Source organism: Spinacia oleracea, chromosome 4 (genome assembly GCF_020520425.1).
Source record: "Spinacia oleracea cultivar Varoflay chromosome 4, BTI_SOV_V1, whole genome shotgun sequence".
Classification (NCBI taxonomy): Eukaryota; Viridiplantae; Streptophyta; class Magnoliopsida; order Caryophyllales; family Amaranthaceae; genus Spinacia; species Spinacia oleracea.
In genome coordinates this window covers 175,431,624-175,454,868 of record NC_079490.1, presented here as the reverse complement: position 1 = coordinate 175,454,868, position 23,245 = coordinate 175,431,624, and the positions used below count along the sequence as shown (strand labels likewise).

General features: G+C 38.3%; 2 protein-coding genes across 2 annotated transcripts; one reads left to right on the top strand and one right to left on the bottom strand.

Moving 5' to 3' along the window:
* Positions 1–8,297: 8,297 nt before the first annotated feature.
* Positions 8,298–8,984, bottom strand: LOC130472193 (uncharacterized). The gene has a single exon (XM_056842687.1). The coding sequence runs from the start codon at positions 8,982–8,984 to the stop codon at positions 8,298–8,300; it is 687 nt and encodes a 228-aa protein (XP_056698665.1).
* A 9,604-nt stretch (positions 8,985–18,588) lies between these two features.
* Positions 18,589–19,194, top strand: LOC110799918 (uncharacterized). The gene has a single exon (XM_022005191.1). It carries the CDS (start codon positions 18,589–18,591, stop codon positions 19,192–19,194), a length of 606 nt encoding a protein of 201 aa, XP_021860883.1.
* Positions 19,195–23,245: the final 4,051 nt, after the last annotated feature.

Here is a 23,245-nt window from a genome sequence, read left to right as displayed (position 1 = left end):
TTCTACCCCGATTTTGTGTCTACCTATTTCTTTTTGTCTCACTCTGAACAGTGGATGGACCATATTACCCACGCCTCCTTTGCTTTCTCTGAATTTTTTCTCACCGTTCACTTGAGCCCTAACTTTTTCTCTTTACTTTTCCTCCCCCTTCCCTTTGAGCCCTGCTCCATCTCTCCTCCGCCCTCGCATTCCTCTCTTCAACATCGTTAACTCTTTCTAGCTTTTCAACGTGTGTTGTTGATTTTTGCAGTTCTCACCATCAAGGCTATTAAAATCGCGATTTAAATCGCTAAATCGGACGTTTTTACGATCTTACTTGACCCAAAAGATCTAAATCGTACCTAGAATCGGAATCAAAAAAATCGCAAATAAAGTCGTTCTAAATCGATAGAATCGGGCTAAATCGGTAGAATCGTACGATTCTAGTCGATTTTACCGATTCTGTTTTAAGTTATTTTTTGTTTAAATTTGGGTCAGGCCCATAACCTATCACCCCTATGTTTACCCTAGCAACTCTTTTCACGCTGCATACACTCAGATACTTTCTCTCACTCCTCAAAAATAACGACGCTCTCAATCCTCAAAGATACAATCTGCAAATTTGTTCATCAGTTTATCAATATCGTGTAAATCCTTGTGTATGCTGCAAGCCTGTAAGTTGATTTAGTTTTTTCTTATTTTTTTGGATTATTTTGTAATTTTCTAATCGAAAATTTGATATATATGTTGGGCAACTTACTCTTGCTAAATTAGAAGGTGGCGATTTCTAATATTTTTATTTTGTACTCGTAAATTCGTAATTGTCTATGTTTGGCTACTTAGTTGCTCTTCAATTTGGCGATATCTACATAGTTTCTTCTTCTAATGTTTTTTTTTCTTTTTGTATAGTAAATTCGTAATTGACTAATTTATTTGCTGGCTACTTGATTGCTTCTTCAATTTAAAGTTCTTTCATTTAGTTCATTAGTCTAATTAAATGAATTTCTTTCCTTTTTATTTTTTAGTAATATGTCAAGCTCTGCTTCAAGCTCTGGGAGAAAGAGGGAAAATGTTGCATGTTCTAGATCAGACCCGTGATAGGACTACGGGAAGCGATGACGTCGATGACTCAAGCTTTGGATATAATGATTAATAAGTAATTAAGAATTTGTAATATTGTATTGTAATATGTGGTTTTTTTTAATTTATGACATTACATTGCACTATTGGAGTGTTTGTTGAATGTTGAACTATTGCATTTTTGATATTTAATATTAACTTTTTTCCTTGTACAAAATGTCATAAACAATTTATAAGGTCATTTATCGCTTATTAGGTGAGCAATTAACTAGATATTTTAATTTTTAGTGTTATTTATTTAAAAAATGGGTAAAGAATTTATACATTTAATTATAAAACGTCATTTCCGCAAAGTTTGTAGAATCTTACGATTTTACGATTCTATTTTACGATCCGATTCTGACAGGCCATTCCGATTTAAAGTAGAATCGCGATTTTAATAACATTGCTCACCATCCTCGGGTTCGAATGAGGTGAGTTTCAATCTCAATATGAAGTTAGGGTTTGATTTTGATTTATTTATTTTTTTAAAAAAATGATTTCACAACAGGTATTTTGTATTCCTCTCGTTCTGTTGGTTGTACCATTCTCGTGGGGCAGCTTGAACGAATTAGATCGAACAACCGTGGTGGAGATTCTTAGATTTTTTTTTGCTCATAAACTGTTGAAGGTTGGGTCTGATGAAGATGAGTTTGAGATATCAGTTGGTAAGACGAACTTCAACTACGTATTAGAAAACAACATCCATTTGAGTGATAATATGCGAGAAATGCCAAAAAATTGTTGGCGGGTATCTTTTGAACGGAACAAAAATGGAAAACCCCGTGGTATCATTTGTAATTAGTTTTCTTCTCTGTCTATCGCATTTCATGTACCCCTGCGAAAGAGCGAGCGAAGTTGTGGTGAGATGACTACTCAACTCTTCACCAGAGATGGCGAGGTTGAGGCGGCTCACGTTTCTGCTACTAAAGTTCAATATCAAGTTATCGTTTTTCTCTCACATCTATTTGTTTTTTTTTTGGCTCTTTGAACATATTTAATGCTTAATTTATATTATAATTTGTATATTTAGTGATTTGATGTTGCATTTTGACTCTTTTGGTTGAGTTTTGGGTTAGTTAGGTGCTTTGAGTTTCTAACTTATTTGGTGCATTGCAATACTCTAATTGTGTTTATCGAAGAAATAATTTCTAAAAATATGGCTACTCTGCTAAATTTTTGGTGTTAGTGAAGTAGGTAAATTGGATAATTTAATGAGTAACAACAACAGAGGTGAACTAAGTTTTATGTTATTTCACTTATAATTCCTATTACTCATGGGAAAAAATTCCTATTTAGAGTTTCTTGTCCCTATATATTAAGCCGTATTCGACTTTTGTGTCAACCATAATAAGCAAATTTAATTTCAAAGAGTTTCCCTCTTAATTCAATAGTGGCTTATTGTTTCTGGATGGAGGCGATACTAAAGATGCGAGTTCCAGATGTTTTGAGGTTTGGTTCTTTTGGAATTGGAAGGGGATTGTGGGCCATGAGACTTAAAGAACTTTACCTGAGCAAGATATGCTTATATTGATGGACTTTGACTTAATGTCTTGTTATCTTCCTTTTTTCCCTATGCTTGCAAACTGTTGATGTTTCCCAATACTCTTGCACTTCCTAAACCCTTTTTGTTTTGATTTTTTTTAATCTTGGCCTCTATGTTAAAAGAATTTATTTACTTGTAATTAAGTTGTAATCCATGGAGGTTGTGAGGCTTTGTTTTGTTTAGGGTAGTTTTTCTATTGTGCTGCATGTTTTTGAGGATAGGGAAATGGTTGCTTATGTTTCAAACTTTCGCTTAGGCTTGCTCTTTAGATCCCTTGTCGTTGTTGCATTGGGAATAAGAGATCAAAATCCTTATTTTCTCAGTTATTGAGTTCTCTCTTTCATGCTCCTATGTATTTTTATGACTCTCCTCTATTTGGAAGGATACGAAGTCGGGTGAGCATACTCTACACCGCTTCATAACTCTTATTTTTATAGGTGAGTCTGAACTAAGTTATGGGATATCTCTTCCTCGTTTGCACCCTAATAGGTCTCTTCTGATTTGAGCATTGTTGATCTAGATGTTCCTTTCAGCCTTCTCATACTACAAATGCATATGCTAATCTAGGAGTGCTAGCAGTTATTACTTGGCAAGTTTTGTTTGTCTCCAACCAGTAATTTACTTGGCAATGTGGATGCAAGTAAACCGGTTTTTGAATAATATGACTCTCGCTAATTTTCTCCTCAAAATATTCTTTGTTATTTTACAAGAAAATCAAAGTCCATAAAATACATTATAGTTTTCCATGGAATAGTGAGTGTCAAATTATAAATTTTACATAATTTGGAATGACAATGTAATGTGATAGCTCATGCACAACTTTACATGGTCCGGATATCATTCAGCAAAAGTTGTTGTTTATTCAGATATCTGAATTATAATTGCTGAATAGAATCGCGGTCCTAAACATTTAGCAAAATCGATATGTTCTACCAACTTGTGCTTTTATGATAGATATTTAATACTGCATTGTATAAGATCTTTAGAATGTATAGCTAAAATATTTAACATGGAATCATGTTCTAATATGAATTCCTCTCCATCTCTCTTATCAATGTGTTCCTTTTCATGTTTCTCATTCTAATAAACATCAATTAATTATGTAATAGTTAGCAATATACACACAATATTTTTGAAATATGTATCATATGCTGTAACACCCCGACCTCTAAATCACTTATTAAGGAATAATTAGCAGCGGAATTAACCTAATTCGGTCGGGACATTACTGTCGTAACTCCCTCTTGGGAATTACAAGGCAACCATCAATCATAAGCTATTAAACTCCAAGATTAACATAATATTCATTTTTAATTCCTTAATAAAAGTACGTAACTTTTAATCCAGAATCTTCACTTTACAACTTAACATTTACTTAGGTGAACATGGTAATGGTGAAATCCTCGCCACTACTCGTTTCCGTGGTCCCCAGCAGTACCTAAAACGGAGAACAAAACGGTGAGCCGAAGACTCAGTAACGAGTTACCCTAGCATCGTAACATCATTTCAATTCATTTTATTTAATAAACAGGGAGAATAGAATATAGTAAAACATTTAATAAATCATCATTTCAGAAGCATCATCATTTCAGAAACATAATTTTAGATACGTCATTTCATAAACATCATTCCAGGAATATCATTTCAGGAACATTATTTCAGGAACATCATTTCATTAATCTTTTTCCTTTTAACAGTATTATTCTGGTCGTCAGGGCTTTACAGGAAAACATGGTAGGACGTCTCCTACGAACAGGGGAAGCCAGTGCTTCATAACAGGGGGAGCCGGTGCTCCATAACAGGGGAAGCCAGTGCTTCTTATCAGGGGGAACCTTGGTTCCATATCAAGGGAATCCAGTGCTTCTTATCAGGGGGAACCTTGGTTCCATATCAGGGGAAGCCATTGCTTCTTATCAGGGGGAGTCTGGGCTCCATAACAGGGAAACTTGACCAGTTCTTGCACTTTCATTTATCATGTTTACATTTCTTTTAATGGAACATTAATCAGGAAAATCTCATTAATTTAGGGTGGTTCAATAATTAAAACCATTAAATCTCGTTATTTCATAAAATCATTCTTTCAAGAATAATAATTCATTAAATCAATACTTTGCATAAAGCTGCATTATCGTAAATCAATTCAATCAAATCATACTTGTAATCCCACAAATCATAAAACATCATTATAAAATATCAATCATTCATAACATCATTCATAAATACATTTCGAAGGGATTGCGGGTACTAGCAATAACCGTTACCTCAATTCCATGATTGCTAGGCCTTTTTCCTTGGTTCGTTCGTCCTGAGCTCCGAGTCCGATTTCTTTCAAAGTATTAAATTATTGAATTAATTACTAAAACGATAAATTTCTTTAAAACTGATATTTATAAATAATAATTTTATAGATAGTGAATTTTGAAATAATGAATTTAATAAAAAATATACATTTTTATAAATTATAGAAAATATTATTATTAAACGAGATTTCAATCGAAAAATAAATATTTCATAAATCGATTTACTTGAAACTTTATTTAAATCCCATAATTAACGGTAATATTATCTAAATTAAAATTTCAGCCAAAATATAAATTTGAAATTACCATTTAAATTTATATAATCATAATTAAAATAAATATCAATTGATTTTGATGAAATATTAGAACTTACTTTGATATATATATATATATTGGGCCAAAACAAAAGTTTGGGCTTTTGGGGAATAAAAGAACAAAATTCCAATTACTGGAACTCATTTTATTAGGAAACGGGGGCACGAAGAACAGGGAAACAGGGGAGGGGCTGAGAAAGGGGAACACGAAAGGGAGGAGGAGAGGAAGGAAGAAGGCGGTTGGGCGGCTTAGCTGGGCGGTGCAGCAGCGCAAACCGCGCCAGAGGCGACGGCGATGGTGGGGGTTGGTTCACGACGACGAAACAACAAGGAGGAGGGGAGGAGTGGTTGCGCGGAACAGGGGAGTTTGGGGGGTCCGTTGGGTGGTTCTGGGAGGAGGGGAGAGCGGCTCGCCGGGGTAAGTGGGTGGCGGAGGTTAGTTCACCAATTGGTGAGGGTGACGGGGTGTGGTGGTTGCGGTGTAGTGGCGCAACAAGGGGAACGAGGAAAGGGAAAACAGGGGAGGTGGTGGGGCGTGGTGCGACGAAGGAGAAGGAGAGCAGGGGAAAGTACGGTGGGTGTGCGATGGTGATTGCGGTGGTCGTCGGTGCTGGTGGTTGGGCGTGAAGAAGAGAAAAGTCAGGGGAGGTGAGTTGAACCGAAAAGCAGGGGAGGGGCAGGGGAGGTCACGACGAAGGAGGAGAAGAAATAAGGGAGGTGTTTGGGTCGGGTGTTGCGCCGGAGATGGTGGTGAGGGTGGCTGCAGCACGGTGGTGCCGTGAAAGGAAGGAGGGAAGCTTGGTGGTGGTTGTTCGAACAAAGCAGGGAAGCAAATGGGAAGGGTGGTTTTCATTTTTGGTTAACTGATTTTTGATTTAGAAAAATGGAAAGAAAAATGGTTGTTTATAATGAAAAGTAGAGTGAAGAAGAAGAGTGAAGACCTTGGAGGCCAAGGCATGAACATGGACTGATTTCAAGGGAAAGGAAGAAAGGAAGAAAAATGCTCCTTCTTGCTTTGTACGTGGAGAGCAAGGGAGAAGAAGTGAAATGGAATTTTGCTCTTCAAGGGCATTTTCGTAATTTCAATTATTTAGGCAAAAATTCAGAAAATTGATCTCTATTATTAATTAGGAAATTAATTGGAATAAAAATGGTTAATAAAAACTGAGTTTCGAAATAATCTCTTTTTAAAAAAAAAAAAAAAATATTGTTAACGAAAAATAAATCTTAATTTTTCGAATAAAATAAGAACGTTCCGAAATTATTAAAAATCCGAAAATAATTAAATTTTTTTTTAAAAAAAAGGTCGTTAGGCTCGTAAATATAAAAATTAAATTATAAAATCCGAAAAGTAAATCGTGTAAAAATCTTAAAATTTCAAGAGAAATAAAACTTTGTTAATTAAAATAAAGTTCGAAATTAGGATTTAAAACGGTTTTAAGCTAAATAAAAATAATTTAGCATAATTAATCAAGCTTTTACAAATTCGGGGTATTACATATGCATTAATGTATAGTATTATATTATTCACGTACATATGCAATATACCTATGTACAAATAGATATTTAACATTAAGATTAAGTTTTGTTTTCGTCCTTGACCTAGGCTAATTCTTTTTATTAAAGGTAAATTTGCAAATTTTCATACTTTTTTCAGCTTTAAAGCCTAATGAGAGGTACTATTTTGCGATAGTGAAAGAGTTAATGAGAATAAATGGCACAACCAATTTTTTGGTTATAATCCATTTAGCCGACTCTATAGCCAGATCCATTACTAGAAGAGATTCTGAGGAGGAACAATGGTTCTTTGCCAAGATTCTTGATATAATTGATACAAATGCAAGCCCATTCTTCCACAATTTGCAGCCAATGAATTCTTGATTCAGAGCCTTAGTGCTACTACTCTCGCAACATCAGTCTTGTGCATAAGCTATGACTTTTCCATTTTGCATTAAAACACATCATAACCCATGCTTAGAAGCATCACTACAAATAACAAATCCCTCAGTTCCAGATGGAAGGGTAAGAATAAGGGAAGTGGTGAGACGTTTCTTAAGTACTTGAAATGCATATTAACAATCATCATTCCACACAAATTTTGTATTCTTTCTAACTAATCGGGTTATATATAGGTAAGACAACCTTATAAAGTCTTGAACAAACCTTCGATAATATCTAGCTAATCCCATAAAACTTCGCATTTCAGGGACATTGGTTGGTCTAGGTCATTCTACAATTGCTTTTATTTTTTCAAGATCAACTGATACACCTTTCTCAGAAATAATATGACCCAAAAATGATATTTCCTTAAGCCAAAACTCACATTTCGAAAACTTGGCATATAATTGGTTTTCAATCAATGTTTCTAAAACTTTTCTCAAATGAACCTTATGTTCCTCATTATTACTCTAGGAGTACACCAAAATATCATCAATAAAACCAACCACAAACTTATCAAGGCATGGTTTTAAAACGCGGTTCATTAAGTCCATAAATACAACTGGTGCATTGGTTAATACAAAAGGCATTACAACAAACTCATAGTGACCATGTCTGGTTCTAAAGGCTATTTTTGGAATATTCTCAGGTTCAACTCGAAGTTGGTGGTATCCATACCTCAAATCAATTTTTGAAAATACATTCGCACCTCGAAGTTGGTCAAATAAATCATCAATACGGGGTAAAGGATATCTATTCTTGATAGTAATCTTGTGTAATTCTCTATAGTCTATGCATAACCTCAAAGTTCCATCTTTTTTATTCACAAATAAGTCAGGGGCTCCCCATGGTGAGACACTTGGTCGAATATACCCATTTTCAAGTAACTCGTCAAATTGTTTCTTTAATTCTTGTAACTCAGCTGGTGCCATTCTATATGGTGCCTTAGAAATAGGGGTGGATCCTGGAATTAATTCAATGCTAAAGTGTAGTTCCCTAGGTGGAGGCATACCAGGTATTTCTTCTGGAAAAACATGTGGGTATTCACAAACAATAGGTATGTCGATGATGGATGACTTAGAAGTATTTAGGTCAACAATACTATAAAAGATAACCAGAAAAGTCACTCTCAGCTATTTTACGAGCTTTCAAAGCAGAGACAATTTGAATAATTGGTTTTCTCACTAACTTTTGGAATGAAATCCTATCCCCAATTGGAGTTTTAAGGGTCACACTCTGCTTTGAACAATTAAGGTTAGCTTTATACTTAATCAACCAGTTCGTTCCCAAAATTATATTAAATTCCGATAGGTCAAAAGCTATTAGGTCAGCTAGAAACTCAATTTTCTCTATTATAATAGGACAATTTCTATACATGCTTCTACATTTCACAATTTCTCCGCTAGGAAGGGCAACACTCATAGCATGAAAGTCACAACATGGTTTCAAATTTGAACATTTCGCAAATAATGGAGAAATAAAAGAATGTGAAGCTCCATAATCAAAGAGAACATGGGCAGGGGAAGAATGGATAGAGAGGGTACTAGTGATGACGTTATCATCCTCATTTGCCTCTTCGTGCCTCATTACGAAGACTCTTCCAGTCGTCGGTGGTCGAGGTGTGTTCCGCTTTATGCCTCCTTGGTTGTTGTTATTATTGTTGTTACGACCATGATCATTGTTAGTTGAAAATGGTCCTCTTGTGATTGGTGTTAGTTGCTTTGGACAATCCCTGATGAAGTGATCATGGCCCAGGCAACGGTAACAAGCTAGTGTTTGTGCCAGCATGACATCCACTCTCAACGTGTGGCACATCCTTGTGACCTATTATTCTGATTTTTGTTAACTCCTTGATAACCTTGTCCCTTATTACTTCCTTGATTACAATCATTCCTAATATATTTTTGGTTTCCTTGATTGCCTTGGTTTGGCCTTTTTTCTCCTCCTTGGTTTTGGTTATCATTTCTCCTTTTATATCCAACATTCCGGGTTTCTCGAAGTAGTACACGTTCCACATTAACTGCAATATCAACCATATCCTGATAGGAAGTAAACCTTTAAGTTGACAACCTATCCTGGTACTCAAGGTGAAGACCTCGCTCAAAGCGATTCATCTTAGATTTCGCGGTTTATACTAGCTATGGTGCGAACCTTGACAACTCCATAAACTTATTTGCGTATTCTAAAATGCTCATTGTTCCTTGTTGCAAGTGGAGAAATTCAACTTCCTTTTGTTTCCTCAAGGATGGTGGGTAAAACTTATCTCTCATCAACTTCTGAAGTTGGGTCCAGCCAAATCCAGGCTCATACTTCCTTTCCTTGTTAACTTTCCACCATAGTCCTGCTTGACCCGTTAAGTAAAACACTGCAAAGTCAACTCTCCATTTCTCAGGGCATTGCAAAGTTTCAAATAGTTGATCTATGCAACTGATCCAATCTTCGAACCCAATTGGATCGGGCTTGCCATCATAGGATGGTGGATTGAGCGATAAAAAGTTTTTGAACATTGATGCTCTTTCGTCCTCGTTTACATCTTTCTTCTTTCGAGAATCATGGACTAATTCGGCTAACATCGAACTTACATTTTCCAATCGTTCCATTGTTTCCTCATGACCACGATATGGACATAATCCTCGTGGATAATATTGTTATCGTCGTGAACTTGGTATTCGTTGTGAGCCCCATTGGTAATATAGTTGATAACATTGTTGACAATCTGTTAACGACACCACCTATATAGACACATATTTACACAAAGTAAACCGCGATAAATTAAACCTGGAGCAACGCTCGGGCCACACACTAGTTATGTTATTCAAAGTAGTAATACGGGGCATTGTTCGGGCCAAACACTACTTACTCACACTACTTACTCCCTCCTTCCCTGAATTTTCTTTACAAATTCCTTTTGGGTGTCCCAAAATGTCTTTTACGTTAGGGAATCATTCCTTTTATATTACGTAGTATCACATAAATGTCTTAATATTCTATCAAAACTTGTGTCCAAATAATATTTTAACCAATTAAATTAATTGGGGAATTTAATCTCTCACACTTTTCCATTGAAATCTTTCTTATTTTTTCAATGTTAGGGCTTGTTTGGTTAACTAATTGAGAATTCCCATAGGAAGTTGTAATTTAAGGGAAACTAGTTTTAGACCCGTGCGATGCACGGAATAATTTGTCACTAATATTGTATTTTATGCATATATTTTCTTTTGACTTGGGTATTTCTTTTCAATACGTGTTAGATAAAAGACCATATGATGTGGCCTAATTGGAGAGTTCCATCATGAACCTACCAAAGAGCAACACGTGGCCCCCGCAGGCATACACCCATTTAACGAACTCTTCCTAAAAATAAACAAAAGAGGCCCAAATTACTTATAGCAGGCCCAAATCGAAAGATACACTAAGCCCTTAAAAACCAGATAAGGACACATGTCCCCATCTCTGAGGTCAGCCAATCATATAGTTAGGGTTTGGGACCAATTCCCAAAAACCCTAACCCTATAAATAGTTCAGATCCTAAGGTATAAAAGGGGCATTCAATTCAGTCCCACCTACCTTAAACTATTCTGCTCTGCCTTCTCTCTACAAATCACTTCTCTCTCTAGCCTATACTTACTTAAGCATCGGAGGGAATATTCCTACGGGAATATTCTTGTTTTGCAGGTTGCAGGAAGATCGTGTCAGCGCATACTTGATACCTCCTAGGAAAGGGTGACACGTCAGCACCAACAAAGTTCCCACAACATTTGGCGCCGTCTGTGGGGAGGTATCATGGTGGAACTGCAATCTGACGGTGAGGGGCATAATGACAATTGAGGAGAAAGGCGTCCGCGTGAGAGGAGCCAACACCATATTGAGGAGGCTAATCGGATTGCCAATGTAGGGAGCACTCCTCGTCGCGTCTAGGAAACGGAAGTAATTGTTAAAGAGGAACCGCGCGTCGAGCCACCTCCTCCTGGTGGACATCTAAGCCCTAGCATAAAGGACACGATACTGGATGAAAATCTAGATCTGTCGGATTCAGTAGGAGCGCTATGAGAGATTCTGGCTGGATTCCAGCAACAGATGAATCAAACCTTTCAACAGCATATGAGCACCACGCTGCCAGATGTAATACGAAGGAATATATTGATCTACAATACTGAAAGGACGGCCTCACACGGACCTTTCAGCCTTGGAGTCAACCGGATAAGTAGAATGCCACTTAGGTCTAATGTCTGGAGAGCAGGAGATAGTTCTCGTCCAATAGCTAGCAGGGGAGCCAGTCCTTTGGCAGAACGTCCGGTCGGGGACCGTGGCAATCAACCCCCCCAGCACGGCGAGAACAACTAGTCCGGCCATTTTCCCGAGTAAATCCATCCACCACCTTGCGCCCGTCAATAAGGCGGCAAGAGCACTATGAGGCCGAGTCTGAATTATCGGACACCGGATCAACCCCCGTCACGGAAGACCATCCTTTCTACACCTCCACTCAAGAGAAAACTCAGATAACCTCTCCCAAAGTGGGGGTGCGTCATCAAATTGCTTCCAGCCGTCGTGAACCTACTTATCACATTCAGCAAGGATTGAATAACCTGACGCTACGGCACATGAGCACTCCTTTCTGCGAGGCTATAATGAACACTCCCAAAGAGCCCAAAGTTAAGACTCCTACCATTGAGGCCTATGATGGCACTGTTAGGTTATGATACATATGACAATTCATAAATCATGCGGAAAAACCATAAAGCCAGGAAAGCATATTATTTACACATAATCATTTAGCATAGTTTAGATGCATACACTTTGTTGCGTGCCTTCCCTAGCTGCGCCCGAACCGAACAAGAACAAGTCTTTAGGACTCCAAATGTCGTCCCTCCGTAGATAGTCCACAGCACGTCCGGATCCGCCTTAAGCTTGACCAACTAGGATTGCCCTTAAGGTACTTAGAATTTTCGGCTATTGTAGGCAATTGTATGACTGAATTTTCGCTCTCAAAAATCACTTTGAATACTTGAATTACTTATCTAAAATAATGACCCTAGGCCCTTATTTATAGAGGTATGGAAAGGGAATTGTAATCCTACTAGGATGTGGATTTGTTAATTAGAACTTTATTAGGACTCTAAATAACAAAGCAAATCTAATAGGATTAGGATTTTAATCTTCGCACGAATCCTAATAGGATTAGGATTTCCCGCACACGCATCGTACAAGCCGTGCACCCGCGCAGGCCTTGCGGCCCACGACAAGCGCACAACCCATGTGCGGTGCTGCGCGCGCACGCCCTTGGCTGGGCCTGGCCTTGCGCTGGGCCTGGTCAAGGCGTGCGTTGCTGCGTGCGGCTCGCTGGGCGATGGCCTGGCTTCGTGCTGGGCCTTCGTCTAGCGGGCCTCGTCCGATGCTAATTCGTACGACACGCTTCCGATTAAATTCCCGATTCCGGAATTCATTTCCGATACGAACAACATTTAATATTTCCGATTCCGGAATTAATTTCCGTTTCGAACAAATATTTAATATTTCCATTTCCGGAATTATTTTCCGATTCCGATAATATTTCCGATTCTGACAATATTTCCGTTTCCGGCAATATTTCCGATTCCGGCAATATTTCCATTTCCGATAATATTTTCCGATACGTACCATGTTTCCGTTTCCGGCAACATCTACGACTTGGATAATATTTATATTTCCGATACGATCCATATTTCCGTTTCCGGCAATATCATCGTTTCCGGAGTATTCATTTCTTGCCTGTGACGATCTCAGCTCCCACTGAAACCAAGATCCGTCGATTCCGAATATCCATAGATGGAGTATTTAATGCCATTAAATACTTGATCCGTTTACGTACTATTTGTGTGACCCTACGGGTTCAGTCAAGAGTAAGCTGTGGATTAATATCATTAATTCCACTTGAACTGAAGCGGCCTCTAGCTAGGCATTCAGCTCACTTGATCTCACTGAATTATTAACTTGTTAATTAATACTGAACCGCATTTATTAGACTTAATATTATATGCATACTTGGACCAAGGGCACTATTTCCTTCAGGCACCTCTGGCCCGGATATGCACTTAGTTGCATACCGTCATCATATGTACGTACAAGGTACCAATGAGGCTACATGGTGCAAATACTTTCCGGCCACCCTCAAAGGTGTCGCATCCAAATGGTTTGAAAGGCTGCATGCAGGATCAATTGTGTAACAGCCCACGCTTTTGAGCTGCTATTTAGAATTACTTATCTTTCACTAATTACACTTAGAATTCAATTTATAAAATAAAACCCGAATTAACACTTATAATCAACTATAAATACACAAGAGATCTTAACCTATCATAATCTTTGATGGCCTGATAACATTTCAGCAAAATTATCCCTTCCTTAATCACATCTGTAATCCACAACCGAGCTTACACAATACTTGCAAAATCACTAAAAAGGATTCTGCCCCCACCAAGACAGGTTCAAAGAACAAAGTCAGGGAAATTGAGTACACATTGCCCAACCCTAAACTCATTTTAGTGGCTTAAAATATAATTTCGTGATTTATTTATTTCAAAGATAAAACTGATCCAATATGAATCAAATCATATTCAAATTAAACTCAGTAATCAAATTGCAATAATTTAAGGCACATGAAACATTGAACACAACTTTAATGTTTATAATTGATAAATAAATCAAGCAAAGGTTTGCACTCAGTCACCAGGTGTTTTCCAAAGATCGTACGATTTATATTTTCATAAGTCTTCAAATCCATTTTTCAATATAACAAATCTCATATGCTTTGAGAATGAATCCATCACATATTCTCAACTCGTATCTCAAAGTCTACCTGAGCTTAAACAATTAACACGACTTAACTAAGGATAATTCTTCACTTCCCAATATAATATGAAGAAAATCTTCATGTTGAGGCTCACATCCAAATCACACATGTATATTCCTTTTGGAAGCAAAGAACTCAACGGGTTGCTCTCGATAATTTATTTTGGAAATAATATCAAATAGTAATGTATAAAATGTATTTCTTAGAAATCCTTGATAATTCAAAGCTTGCACAAAATTAAAGATTTAAGAGATATTTGCTTTTTCTAGCAAATCATTTACATTTCAAATCACACACATTGACAAGCTTCGCAATATTTGCTACTTCTAGCATAATCAACACATTTTATCTTTTAAACATATATATATAAATCGGGGAAGAGAACACGAATAGAGACGGGTTGAAGAACCACTGCCTCCAAACTTTTAGGGGTCGTCACCCACCTTTTCACACATGCTTGCAAGACTTTTAGGACATGTCCCCACACAGATGTACATATGTACATTTACACAAATGCACATACGTGCATTTACACATATCACACACAAATACACAAGTGTTGTTCATGGCCGTTGTTAACGGCTTCTTCCCTACTAAAACACATGTGAAAACTCATTTTATAAATTTAAGAAATTTATAAACATTCTTCTTCAAAGGCTTGTATCACAAACTAAATCACATTTGAATTAAACACAGTTGAAATTGTTGTCACAATGATACTTATTCAAATTGACAAATCTATCCAAAATATTTGCTTAAACATCATTATAGCTTATCCAAAGCTTTTCACAATCTTTGTATACATAATGCTGAAAACAAGATAACCTCAGCACCTATTTGTAATTCAGTTAGCTTGAAAACACTCGCATATAGTTAAAATCCAAGGTATAACCGAAATCATTAAGCTTTCAAGAGCCACACTCACGAATTCAAAATAATAACCTCAATAATAATCCACTGATATATTCTCGATCCCAAAACGCACATATTTAGTTTGTAGCACAAAGATCACTCTTTCAAATTACTCCAACCAATAGTCAGAATATTATAATAAACTCAATCCCTTATTATAATATGAAACCTTAATAACTTTGAGTATGATAACCCGAAATCTCACTTATAAGTAACCCCAGATGCATTGAAGATATACCCAGTTAGCTTAATAGCTCAATTAAGACTAGTCAACTTGATCTTCTCTTGATCGTACGTGGTTACATACCCAACACTGTAATTTTGATCTTAAAAATAATTCTCATTAAGAATAAAATAAAAACTGATGTATGAATACACAATCTAATCGTATCAAAATATATATCATTTATATTATTTTATCTTAGTCAAAGAATAATCTTAAACTTTTAAATTCAAACATACTCTTTACATAAACCATGTAAAGGTCTCAAATGAAATAATTAATAAACATTGAGCTTCACAACTCGATAAAGGATAACTGGGTAAATATAGGCCATAAATCATAATTCGGAAAATTATATATTGAGTAGCTAAAAACTGGATTTTTAGAAGATCAATTAGTTTATTTTTATGGTTATCCAATTGATAAACCTTATTTCAAAAAGCCATTTACGTTGTAACCAACCCTTATCGTCATATTTGAGTTAGAATTATACAATAACTAATATGTTGGTAAAACTACCGTTTAGTGATAACGTTTACTATAACATCAAGAAAATAATTATCTTATACAAATAATTTATTGATCTTATTATAAAATTATATCACTCAAATAATAGTTCAAGAAAAACAAAAGAATACAAAGGAAATATATATGTCGCGTATGATTCAAATGATAGTTCTTGCTAAACCTTATTAATCCTAACATAGGTTAATATATATATATATATGAGTCAAACTCATAGTTCTCTTAATCATGTACTCCGTACCTTATTTCAAAATTTATCATATCTATAACTTGATTACCTAGAATGGTATTCAATTGTATTTTTCAAAACGTACTAAATATAATGAAGCTAACATAAGCTGACTTAGAGTATGGAATTCCGATCACATTACAACCCATATCATTCTTAACAAGTATATGTATCTTTACAAATCTCACATTGGTCACATTCCCCAAATATGTAACCAATTTTAATAAATCTTGCCACCGAATTTTCACAAGTCTCACAATCGAATTGGCACAAATCTCATGTTCAAATCTATCAAAATGCCTCACAATCAAAATTTCAAGTCTCAAAAATCGAGCTTTCACAATCCACATGTTTAAATCAATTGAGATATATAAATTAAAAACACAAATATTAAACTCACTGAAATTCTAAAGATGTTCATTTTCACATCATATTTGGGCTTTCCAAATCACAATTAATAGTATAAGTAAAACTTAAATCGAAATTCATATTGTTATACGTAAATCACATTCTTAAAATAAAGATAATAGCACAAGCCATAAATTTCCATCGAAGTGGATGGACAATGTGTACCTTCAATCGTCACACCCAACCTCCAAGAATCTCATTTCTCGATCACCATCGCTCGCTTCAATCCGAATTCAATCTTCCAGAACACATCCCATACTTTAATCTCCAAAGATAACTCATACTCTTGACTTCCAAATTTATCTTAAACATCATAAATTAATCCCCAACATTTTACCTTGTCCTTTAGAAGTCAACAACACAACTAAGAAGTTGGGGAAGTGAGAAGTAACAAGGAAGAAGAGCAACAACAACAACACGTTGGCAGCAACAACCGTCAGCTTCAGAAGACCGTATCTCTTAGCTCAGGGATCCGATTTTAGTAATTCTTGAGCCTAAATTCATCAGATTGAAGAGGTATACAGTTCTTATTAAGAAAACAGAAGCTCAAAATGATCAGAAGATTGTCGAAATAATAGAAAAAGAATCTGGTGCTGGCATCACAACAACAGCAGCAACAGTTGGTTTCGGAAGGGATTATGTCTTGCAATAATGCTCCAAATTGAATTATTCTTTAGCCTAAACTGATTAAATTTTCAAGGGCTGAAACGTTTATGAAGGAACTAATGGTTAAAAACGATTTCATGATGGAGATATTTTAGCAAACAGAAGTGCCAACAATAAAGGAGATAGAATTGTGAATGAGATGGGTTTTAATGCTATAACTTTTAGGGGATTAATGGTGGTGGTTATGGACGTTTTTCTGAATGAATTAGTGGCTGTTAGAGGATAGTTGTTTGGGATCTTAGTTGCATCCAAATTGAGGAAAAATCAATAGAGAACACATACAAGGTTTTCCACCATCAAAATCCCAATCGAAACATTGTTACTACGGAGTATTAAGCTTTTTGACAACTCAATTGGAGAATTGTTATCACTTGACAACAAGGCATAAAAAATTCAATATCTTGGCAGCTTATCTATCAGCCACGAAGCAAGAGAGTGAGAAAAGAAAAGATAAGAAAAGAAAAAAGAAAAGAAAGGCAAAAAGAATGATATTTGGTCCTTTGAGGCCATAAGGGCAAAATAGTCTTTACATATAATAACATCATAAAATTATAATTTTTAATTTTTATAATCCATACTTAAAGACTACAACTAAGAAATCATGATTAGCAATACATTAATACCAAGAGGATTTAAAGTGATAATTAAGCTAATAAATTTAATTAACTTTTAATTAAAACCTCTTAAAAACAAGGCTATTACAAATTGCCTCTTTCAATGAGCTAGAGACACTATTTTCCACTAGGTTTATGGCATACAAGGAAGAAAGGAAGAAGAGAAGAAGAGTATGCACCTAGGCCGCATTCAGCAGGGAAAAGACGAATCTTTGCGAAGCTATGTCAAACGCTTCAACTTGGAAGCGGGACAAATTCCAGATTTTCCCGATGGCGTCTCCTTCGATAACTTCATCAGGGGTTTAAAGAAAGGATCATTCAAATTTGATCTAGTCAAAAAGAGTGTACGAACAATGGAAGGAGTTCTGGACGAGGCTGAGGCATTTATACATGCCACAGAAATATGTAGTGTGTCCAAAGACGGAAAGGCTGGGGAAGCAACAGACTCGTCCGGGAAAAAAGAAAGGACTGATCGAAAAGTCACACAGGTCAACGACACCTGGGAAATATCTAAAGAACAAGACTCCACCTCTCCCTGACAAAAGAGAGGATGGCCGCAAGAGAAGGAATTTTTTGAGTATAACACGGACCTCCTTACCATTCTAGTGGACGTAGGGACCAGGTTCAACCTAGAACGGCTTTTTCCAATGAAATCTCCCGCTGAGAATCGAGATCCCAAGTTGTACTGCCAGGTGTCACGAAGATATAGGTCATGATACCAAAGATTGTAGGAGTTTGAAAAGGGCCCTGGACGGGCTGGCTTCCAAAGGGCACTTGAAAAGTTATCTATAGAGGAACACTCACGGCACAGGAAAAAGCCATTACAAGAAGAACAAGTCGCCTGTTTCAGCTGGAGAAGGAAATCATACTGAAGGGGGTTCGTAGCTGTCATATCAGGAGGCCTTGCCTCCGGAGGACCCACCATGAGAGTACAGAAAGACTATGCCCGCCGACTAGGACAAGTAATGCTATCCGGGAAGTGACCAATGGACCCATTCCCCCGGATTGAAATATGTGAGTCCGATGGAGGACGCATAGCCACCCCACATGATGATCCGCTAGTCATAGAAATCAAGATCTCCAACATGAGAGTAAAACATATACTGATAGATACAGGAAGTTCATCTGACATAATGAGTATGGAGTGCTTAAGCCGTCTGGCTCATGATCCTAAAACAATCGAAAGCATTCACTATCCCATCATCGGCTTTGGAGGAAGCATCATACACCCTGTAGGCATCATAACCCTACCAGTACGAATAAGGGGACGTAATGACGGAAGAGAGATGGTTGTGGACTTCCTGATTGTCAAAGACTTAACAGCATATAATGTCATTCTGGGACGCCCTAATCTAAACAAGATAAAAGTTGTGGTTGTCACTCATTTAATGCTCTTAAAGTACGTGTGTAACGACGGTTCAATAGGAACTATTCATGGAGATCAGCAACAGGCACGAGACTGCTATCTAACCACTCTCAACCCGTCCGCATGGAGGAAGGAGCCGGCCAGAACCAGAGTCAAAAGAAAGCATGAAGAGAATTCCCTAGCAGCTGAAGAAGTTATCTCTGTCAAGGTAGAAAAAAGTGGCTAGGTCGTAGCCCGCTCAATAGACTAGTCAGGTATTGTGTGAAAGCCATCAAAACGGTCGGTATTATGTAAGAGGAAACAAAACGGCAAGCAAGCATGTAAGAGCCAACAAAACGGCCAATCTTTGTAAAAAGACCAAACAAAAACGGTCCTACTTTGTTAATTCAATTATGAGATAAATTTATAGTAATTAATATCTTCTCCGGTATCAACTCCGAATTCTCACTAACTCTATGACACAATAAGATGTCTAATAGATAGAAATTCTTACCTATAGAAAGACGTAAAACACAAATATTGACTCAATAAGATAGTCAATCAATACTAACGCCTTCTCGCTGATGGCGTCAGAAAAGACTAATCGGATGACGGCCTGAGAAGTGGCCTACATTAGCGCCCCAATTAGACTGATCACCTAATACAATGGGTTACCTTCCAAATATGGGCAACAAAGTCCATTCCAAAACCAAAACATGTGTCCACAAAGGGGCAACTAAAAATAAGACATAGGACATAAATAGTCAAAAGTGCACATAAGGCATAATAATTCATACATGCGCACATAGCGCAGAAAACCCAAATAAAAAGTGCCTAAAGGCACCAATGTTAAATACAAGCGCCCATGGCGCTACGAAAACCATCAGTCAAAGAAAAAGGACAAGGAGTGGTCGAACTGCCATCCTGGACGTCTTGCCCGGCTGGGGAGTTCACCTCTTCTTCCTCCACGTCCTCCTCTTCTCCTTCACTGACGAACTCAGGAGGATCAAGCCCGAGGAGCTATGCAGCCAGGACGATCATTTGGTACGAAATCCGACGCCTGAACCAGGAGAAGTCCTTTCCATCCATCTCCTGGTCCCACGCTCGCCAAGCACCCTCTAGAACGACTTCCTCCCCGAGCTTGAAGGAACAAGCGGCCTCTCCCCGGATAACCTCCACTTCACCCTGAGTAGCCTTAAGCTTCTTCTCCAGGGCATCCACCTTTGTGGAAAAGTTGGCAACCCGCTCAGAATTAGCATCGTACCCGGCCCTGAGGTCAACCAGTTTCCCCTCATGCTCCTTAAGCTTCGCCTCATAAGCTTCGGCATTTGCCTCGGCTTGCTGAAGAGCGGAAGTGTGCGACCTGATGACCACGTCCATTTCATCACTAATAAGCTTCGCCTTCTTTTCGGCGTACTTATCGTGATTCTCAATTTGATCCTTGTGATCCAGCAGCTCCTGGTGCATGTCGACGAGGTACTTCCGAGCCTCGGCGAACCTGATAAAAAGCTACACAAAGAACAAACAAACCAGTTACCCGAGACGTCAAGGGGACAGTTGAAAGAATAAGAAATCTTTAAAGACTTACATCCAGCACAAGGGACCGCATGGCCCCAAAGAACCCTTCTCCAATCCCTGGAAGGGACCTCACATAATCCTCAGGGATCGCCGCATAAACGGAGGAAAGAATTTTATCCTTTTCCTCCGAGCTAAAACCGCCGGAAGGGGGAATCTTTGCCACCTCGGCCTTCCTCGTCCGCTGAAAGTCAACACCAGTTGTATCGACATATAACACGAGATTAACAAGATACTACTAAGTAGACGAGACGTCCCATTCACTACAAAACTTACCCGAAGTCGCCGTCGAATGAGGTTGGGGCATCACTTTATCTTTGGCGGGAGAAGGGTCACCTGACTCCCTGCTCATCTCCTTCCTAGGCGACGGATCTGTAGCATGACCAGCATTCACTGCTGCCTCGATGGACGCCTCCTTGGCCGTCGGGCCCCCCATCTCCTGTCACCTCAGGAGTATACTCCTTGGCTTCATTAGTCGCAGAGAGATATTTCAAATGAGGGGAAGAGGCCCCCACATCCACAACAGGAGGGGTCGTCGGCTCCAGACCAAGCGTCACAACGTTATCATCGTTACCTTTAAACTTGAAAAATGACGCTTCGCCTAGGGAGCAGCCGAAGAAGAAGCTGGACGCTTCCTTGTAACGGATGCAGTAGGTGCCTATAGACAGGAGACCACAGATCAGCATAACTAAAAAGGCTTTAGCACGTAACCAAGAAAATTGGACGTACCTTGGGGAGGTCACTAGAAGAAGCCTCGTCATACTTCTTGGAGGACTCCTTCTTTTTAGCCTCCACAGCTTTGAGAACGTCGTCAATATAAACCTGGGACAGCCACACAGGTAACTTCACTAACCCCTTGTCTTTTGGGGAAAAACGATCCATAGCAGACTCTGCACAAACCAAGGAGGTCAACGAAGGAAAAAGGGGAGTTACTTACACCATTCATATAAAAGGAAACTACCTCTGCGTAAATACGGACACAGGCCAATGACCGCAAGAAAAACCCTATTAGTAAACTGTCCCACATGTGGGAGCCAACTATTGGGTACCCAGGCATGAATCTTGGCAGGCAGTCTATACATCTCTGCTTGAAATAAGGGCTTCACAAGCCTCCATTCCCTTGTAAGAAGCCTAGGAAGAGCCTTAGTCTTAGAAATAAAATGTGGCCTAAAGTTCCAGCTACTAAGACGCCTTGAGAGGGTAAGGTCCTCCATTCGGATAATGGACCATTTAGTCCTCCACCACACCCAACTGGACGACCTACCTACCACCGTCTTGTAACCTCTCCGACTGTAGAGGGTAAACCACCCCTGAGGAGAGCGAGATGAGGGTGCAATATCTACCAACCTAACAAAGGACGAAAAGGAAGGGACGACGTCACTAAATACACATTTGGCAATATAACCAAAAATGTTCTCCCAAGAATTAGAAGTCAACTTGGCCAGTCCTATGTCGTACCCGTACAAAACATCTAGAACAAACGGATGCAAAGGAAACCTAAGACCTAACCGAAAAGCGGCCGTGTAGACAGCTACCTCACCCGAGGGCAGACGATCTACAATACTATGAGAGCCAGGACATTTGAAGATAAAACCACGGAGCAACAAAAGGAAACGCTCAAAGTCACGTCCATGCTCCCTCAAATATCTAAGCCATTTCCTACTTGGGAAAATTCCCGAAAGAAATAAATCCATATCCTCTTTCCCAAGCACCATGGCAGGAGGATGCCTAGCGGCCTCCTCGTCCGAAGAACTAGAAGAATCATCCTCAAAGCCCTCTCTTGGGACCAGAGGACGGCAAGCCACACTTTTACGCCTTCTTGGAGAACGGACCGCCTTGTTACCCCCCTCCTCGGAATGATGCGAGGATCTAGCTCCCCTCCTATCCACATGAGAAGGGCTCGAAAAAGGAACCCAACTTTCCCGCTCTCGGGGTGCTCCCCATGCACCCACATTAGCTGTTTGTTTAATATGTGTCATGCCGCAATGCATAAGGAACGGGACGTCCGGCTCAAAATACAAAAGGAACACGGCAATAGCAAAACGCCTGCCCAAGAAATAGAAACTCCAAAAAATTTAAACAAGCAATGCAAAACAAGAAAAATAGCCAAAAGAGCGTACCTGTAAGTAATCAAACTGAGGGAAATTTCAGTCGAACTAGTTGATCCCCAAGAACAAAAGATGAAGAACAATAGTCAAGAACATGTTAGGTTATGATACATATGACAATACATAAATCATGCGAAAACAACCATTAAGCCAGGAATACATATTATTTACACATAATCATATAGCATAATTTAGATGCATACTCTTTGTTGCGTGCCTTCCCTAGCTGCGCCCGAACCGAACAAGAACAAGTCTTTAGGACTCCAAGTGTCGTCCCTCCGTAGATAGTCCACAGCACGTCCGGATCCGCCTTAAGATTGACCAACTAGAATCGCCCTTAAGGTACTAGAATTTTCGGCACTCTTAGGTAAGAAATATGACTGAATTTTTCTCTCAAAACTCACTTTGAATACTTGAATTAATCTCTGAAAATATGTGACCCTAGGCACGTATTTATAGAGTTATGGAAAGGGAATTGGAATCCTAGTAGGATACGAATTAATTAAACTTAGAATCCTACAAGAACTCTAATTAATTAATTTATCCTTTTAGGAATAGGAATTTAATCATATACTAATTCTAATAGTTTTAGGAATCATGCATGAACACAAACTC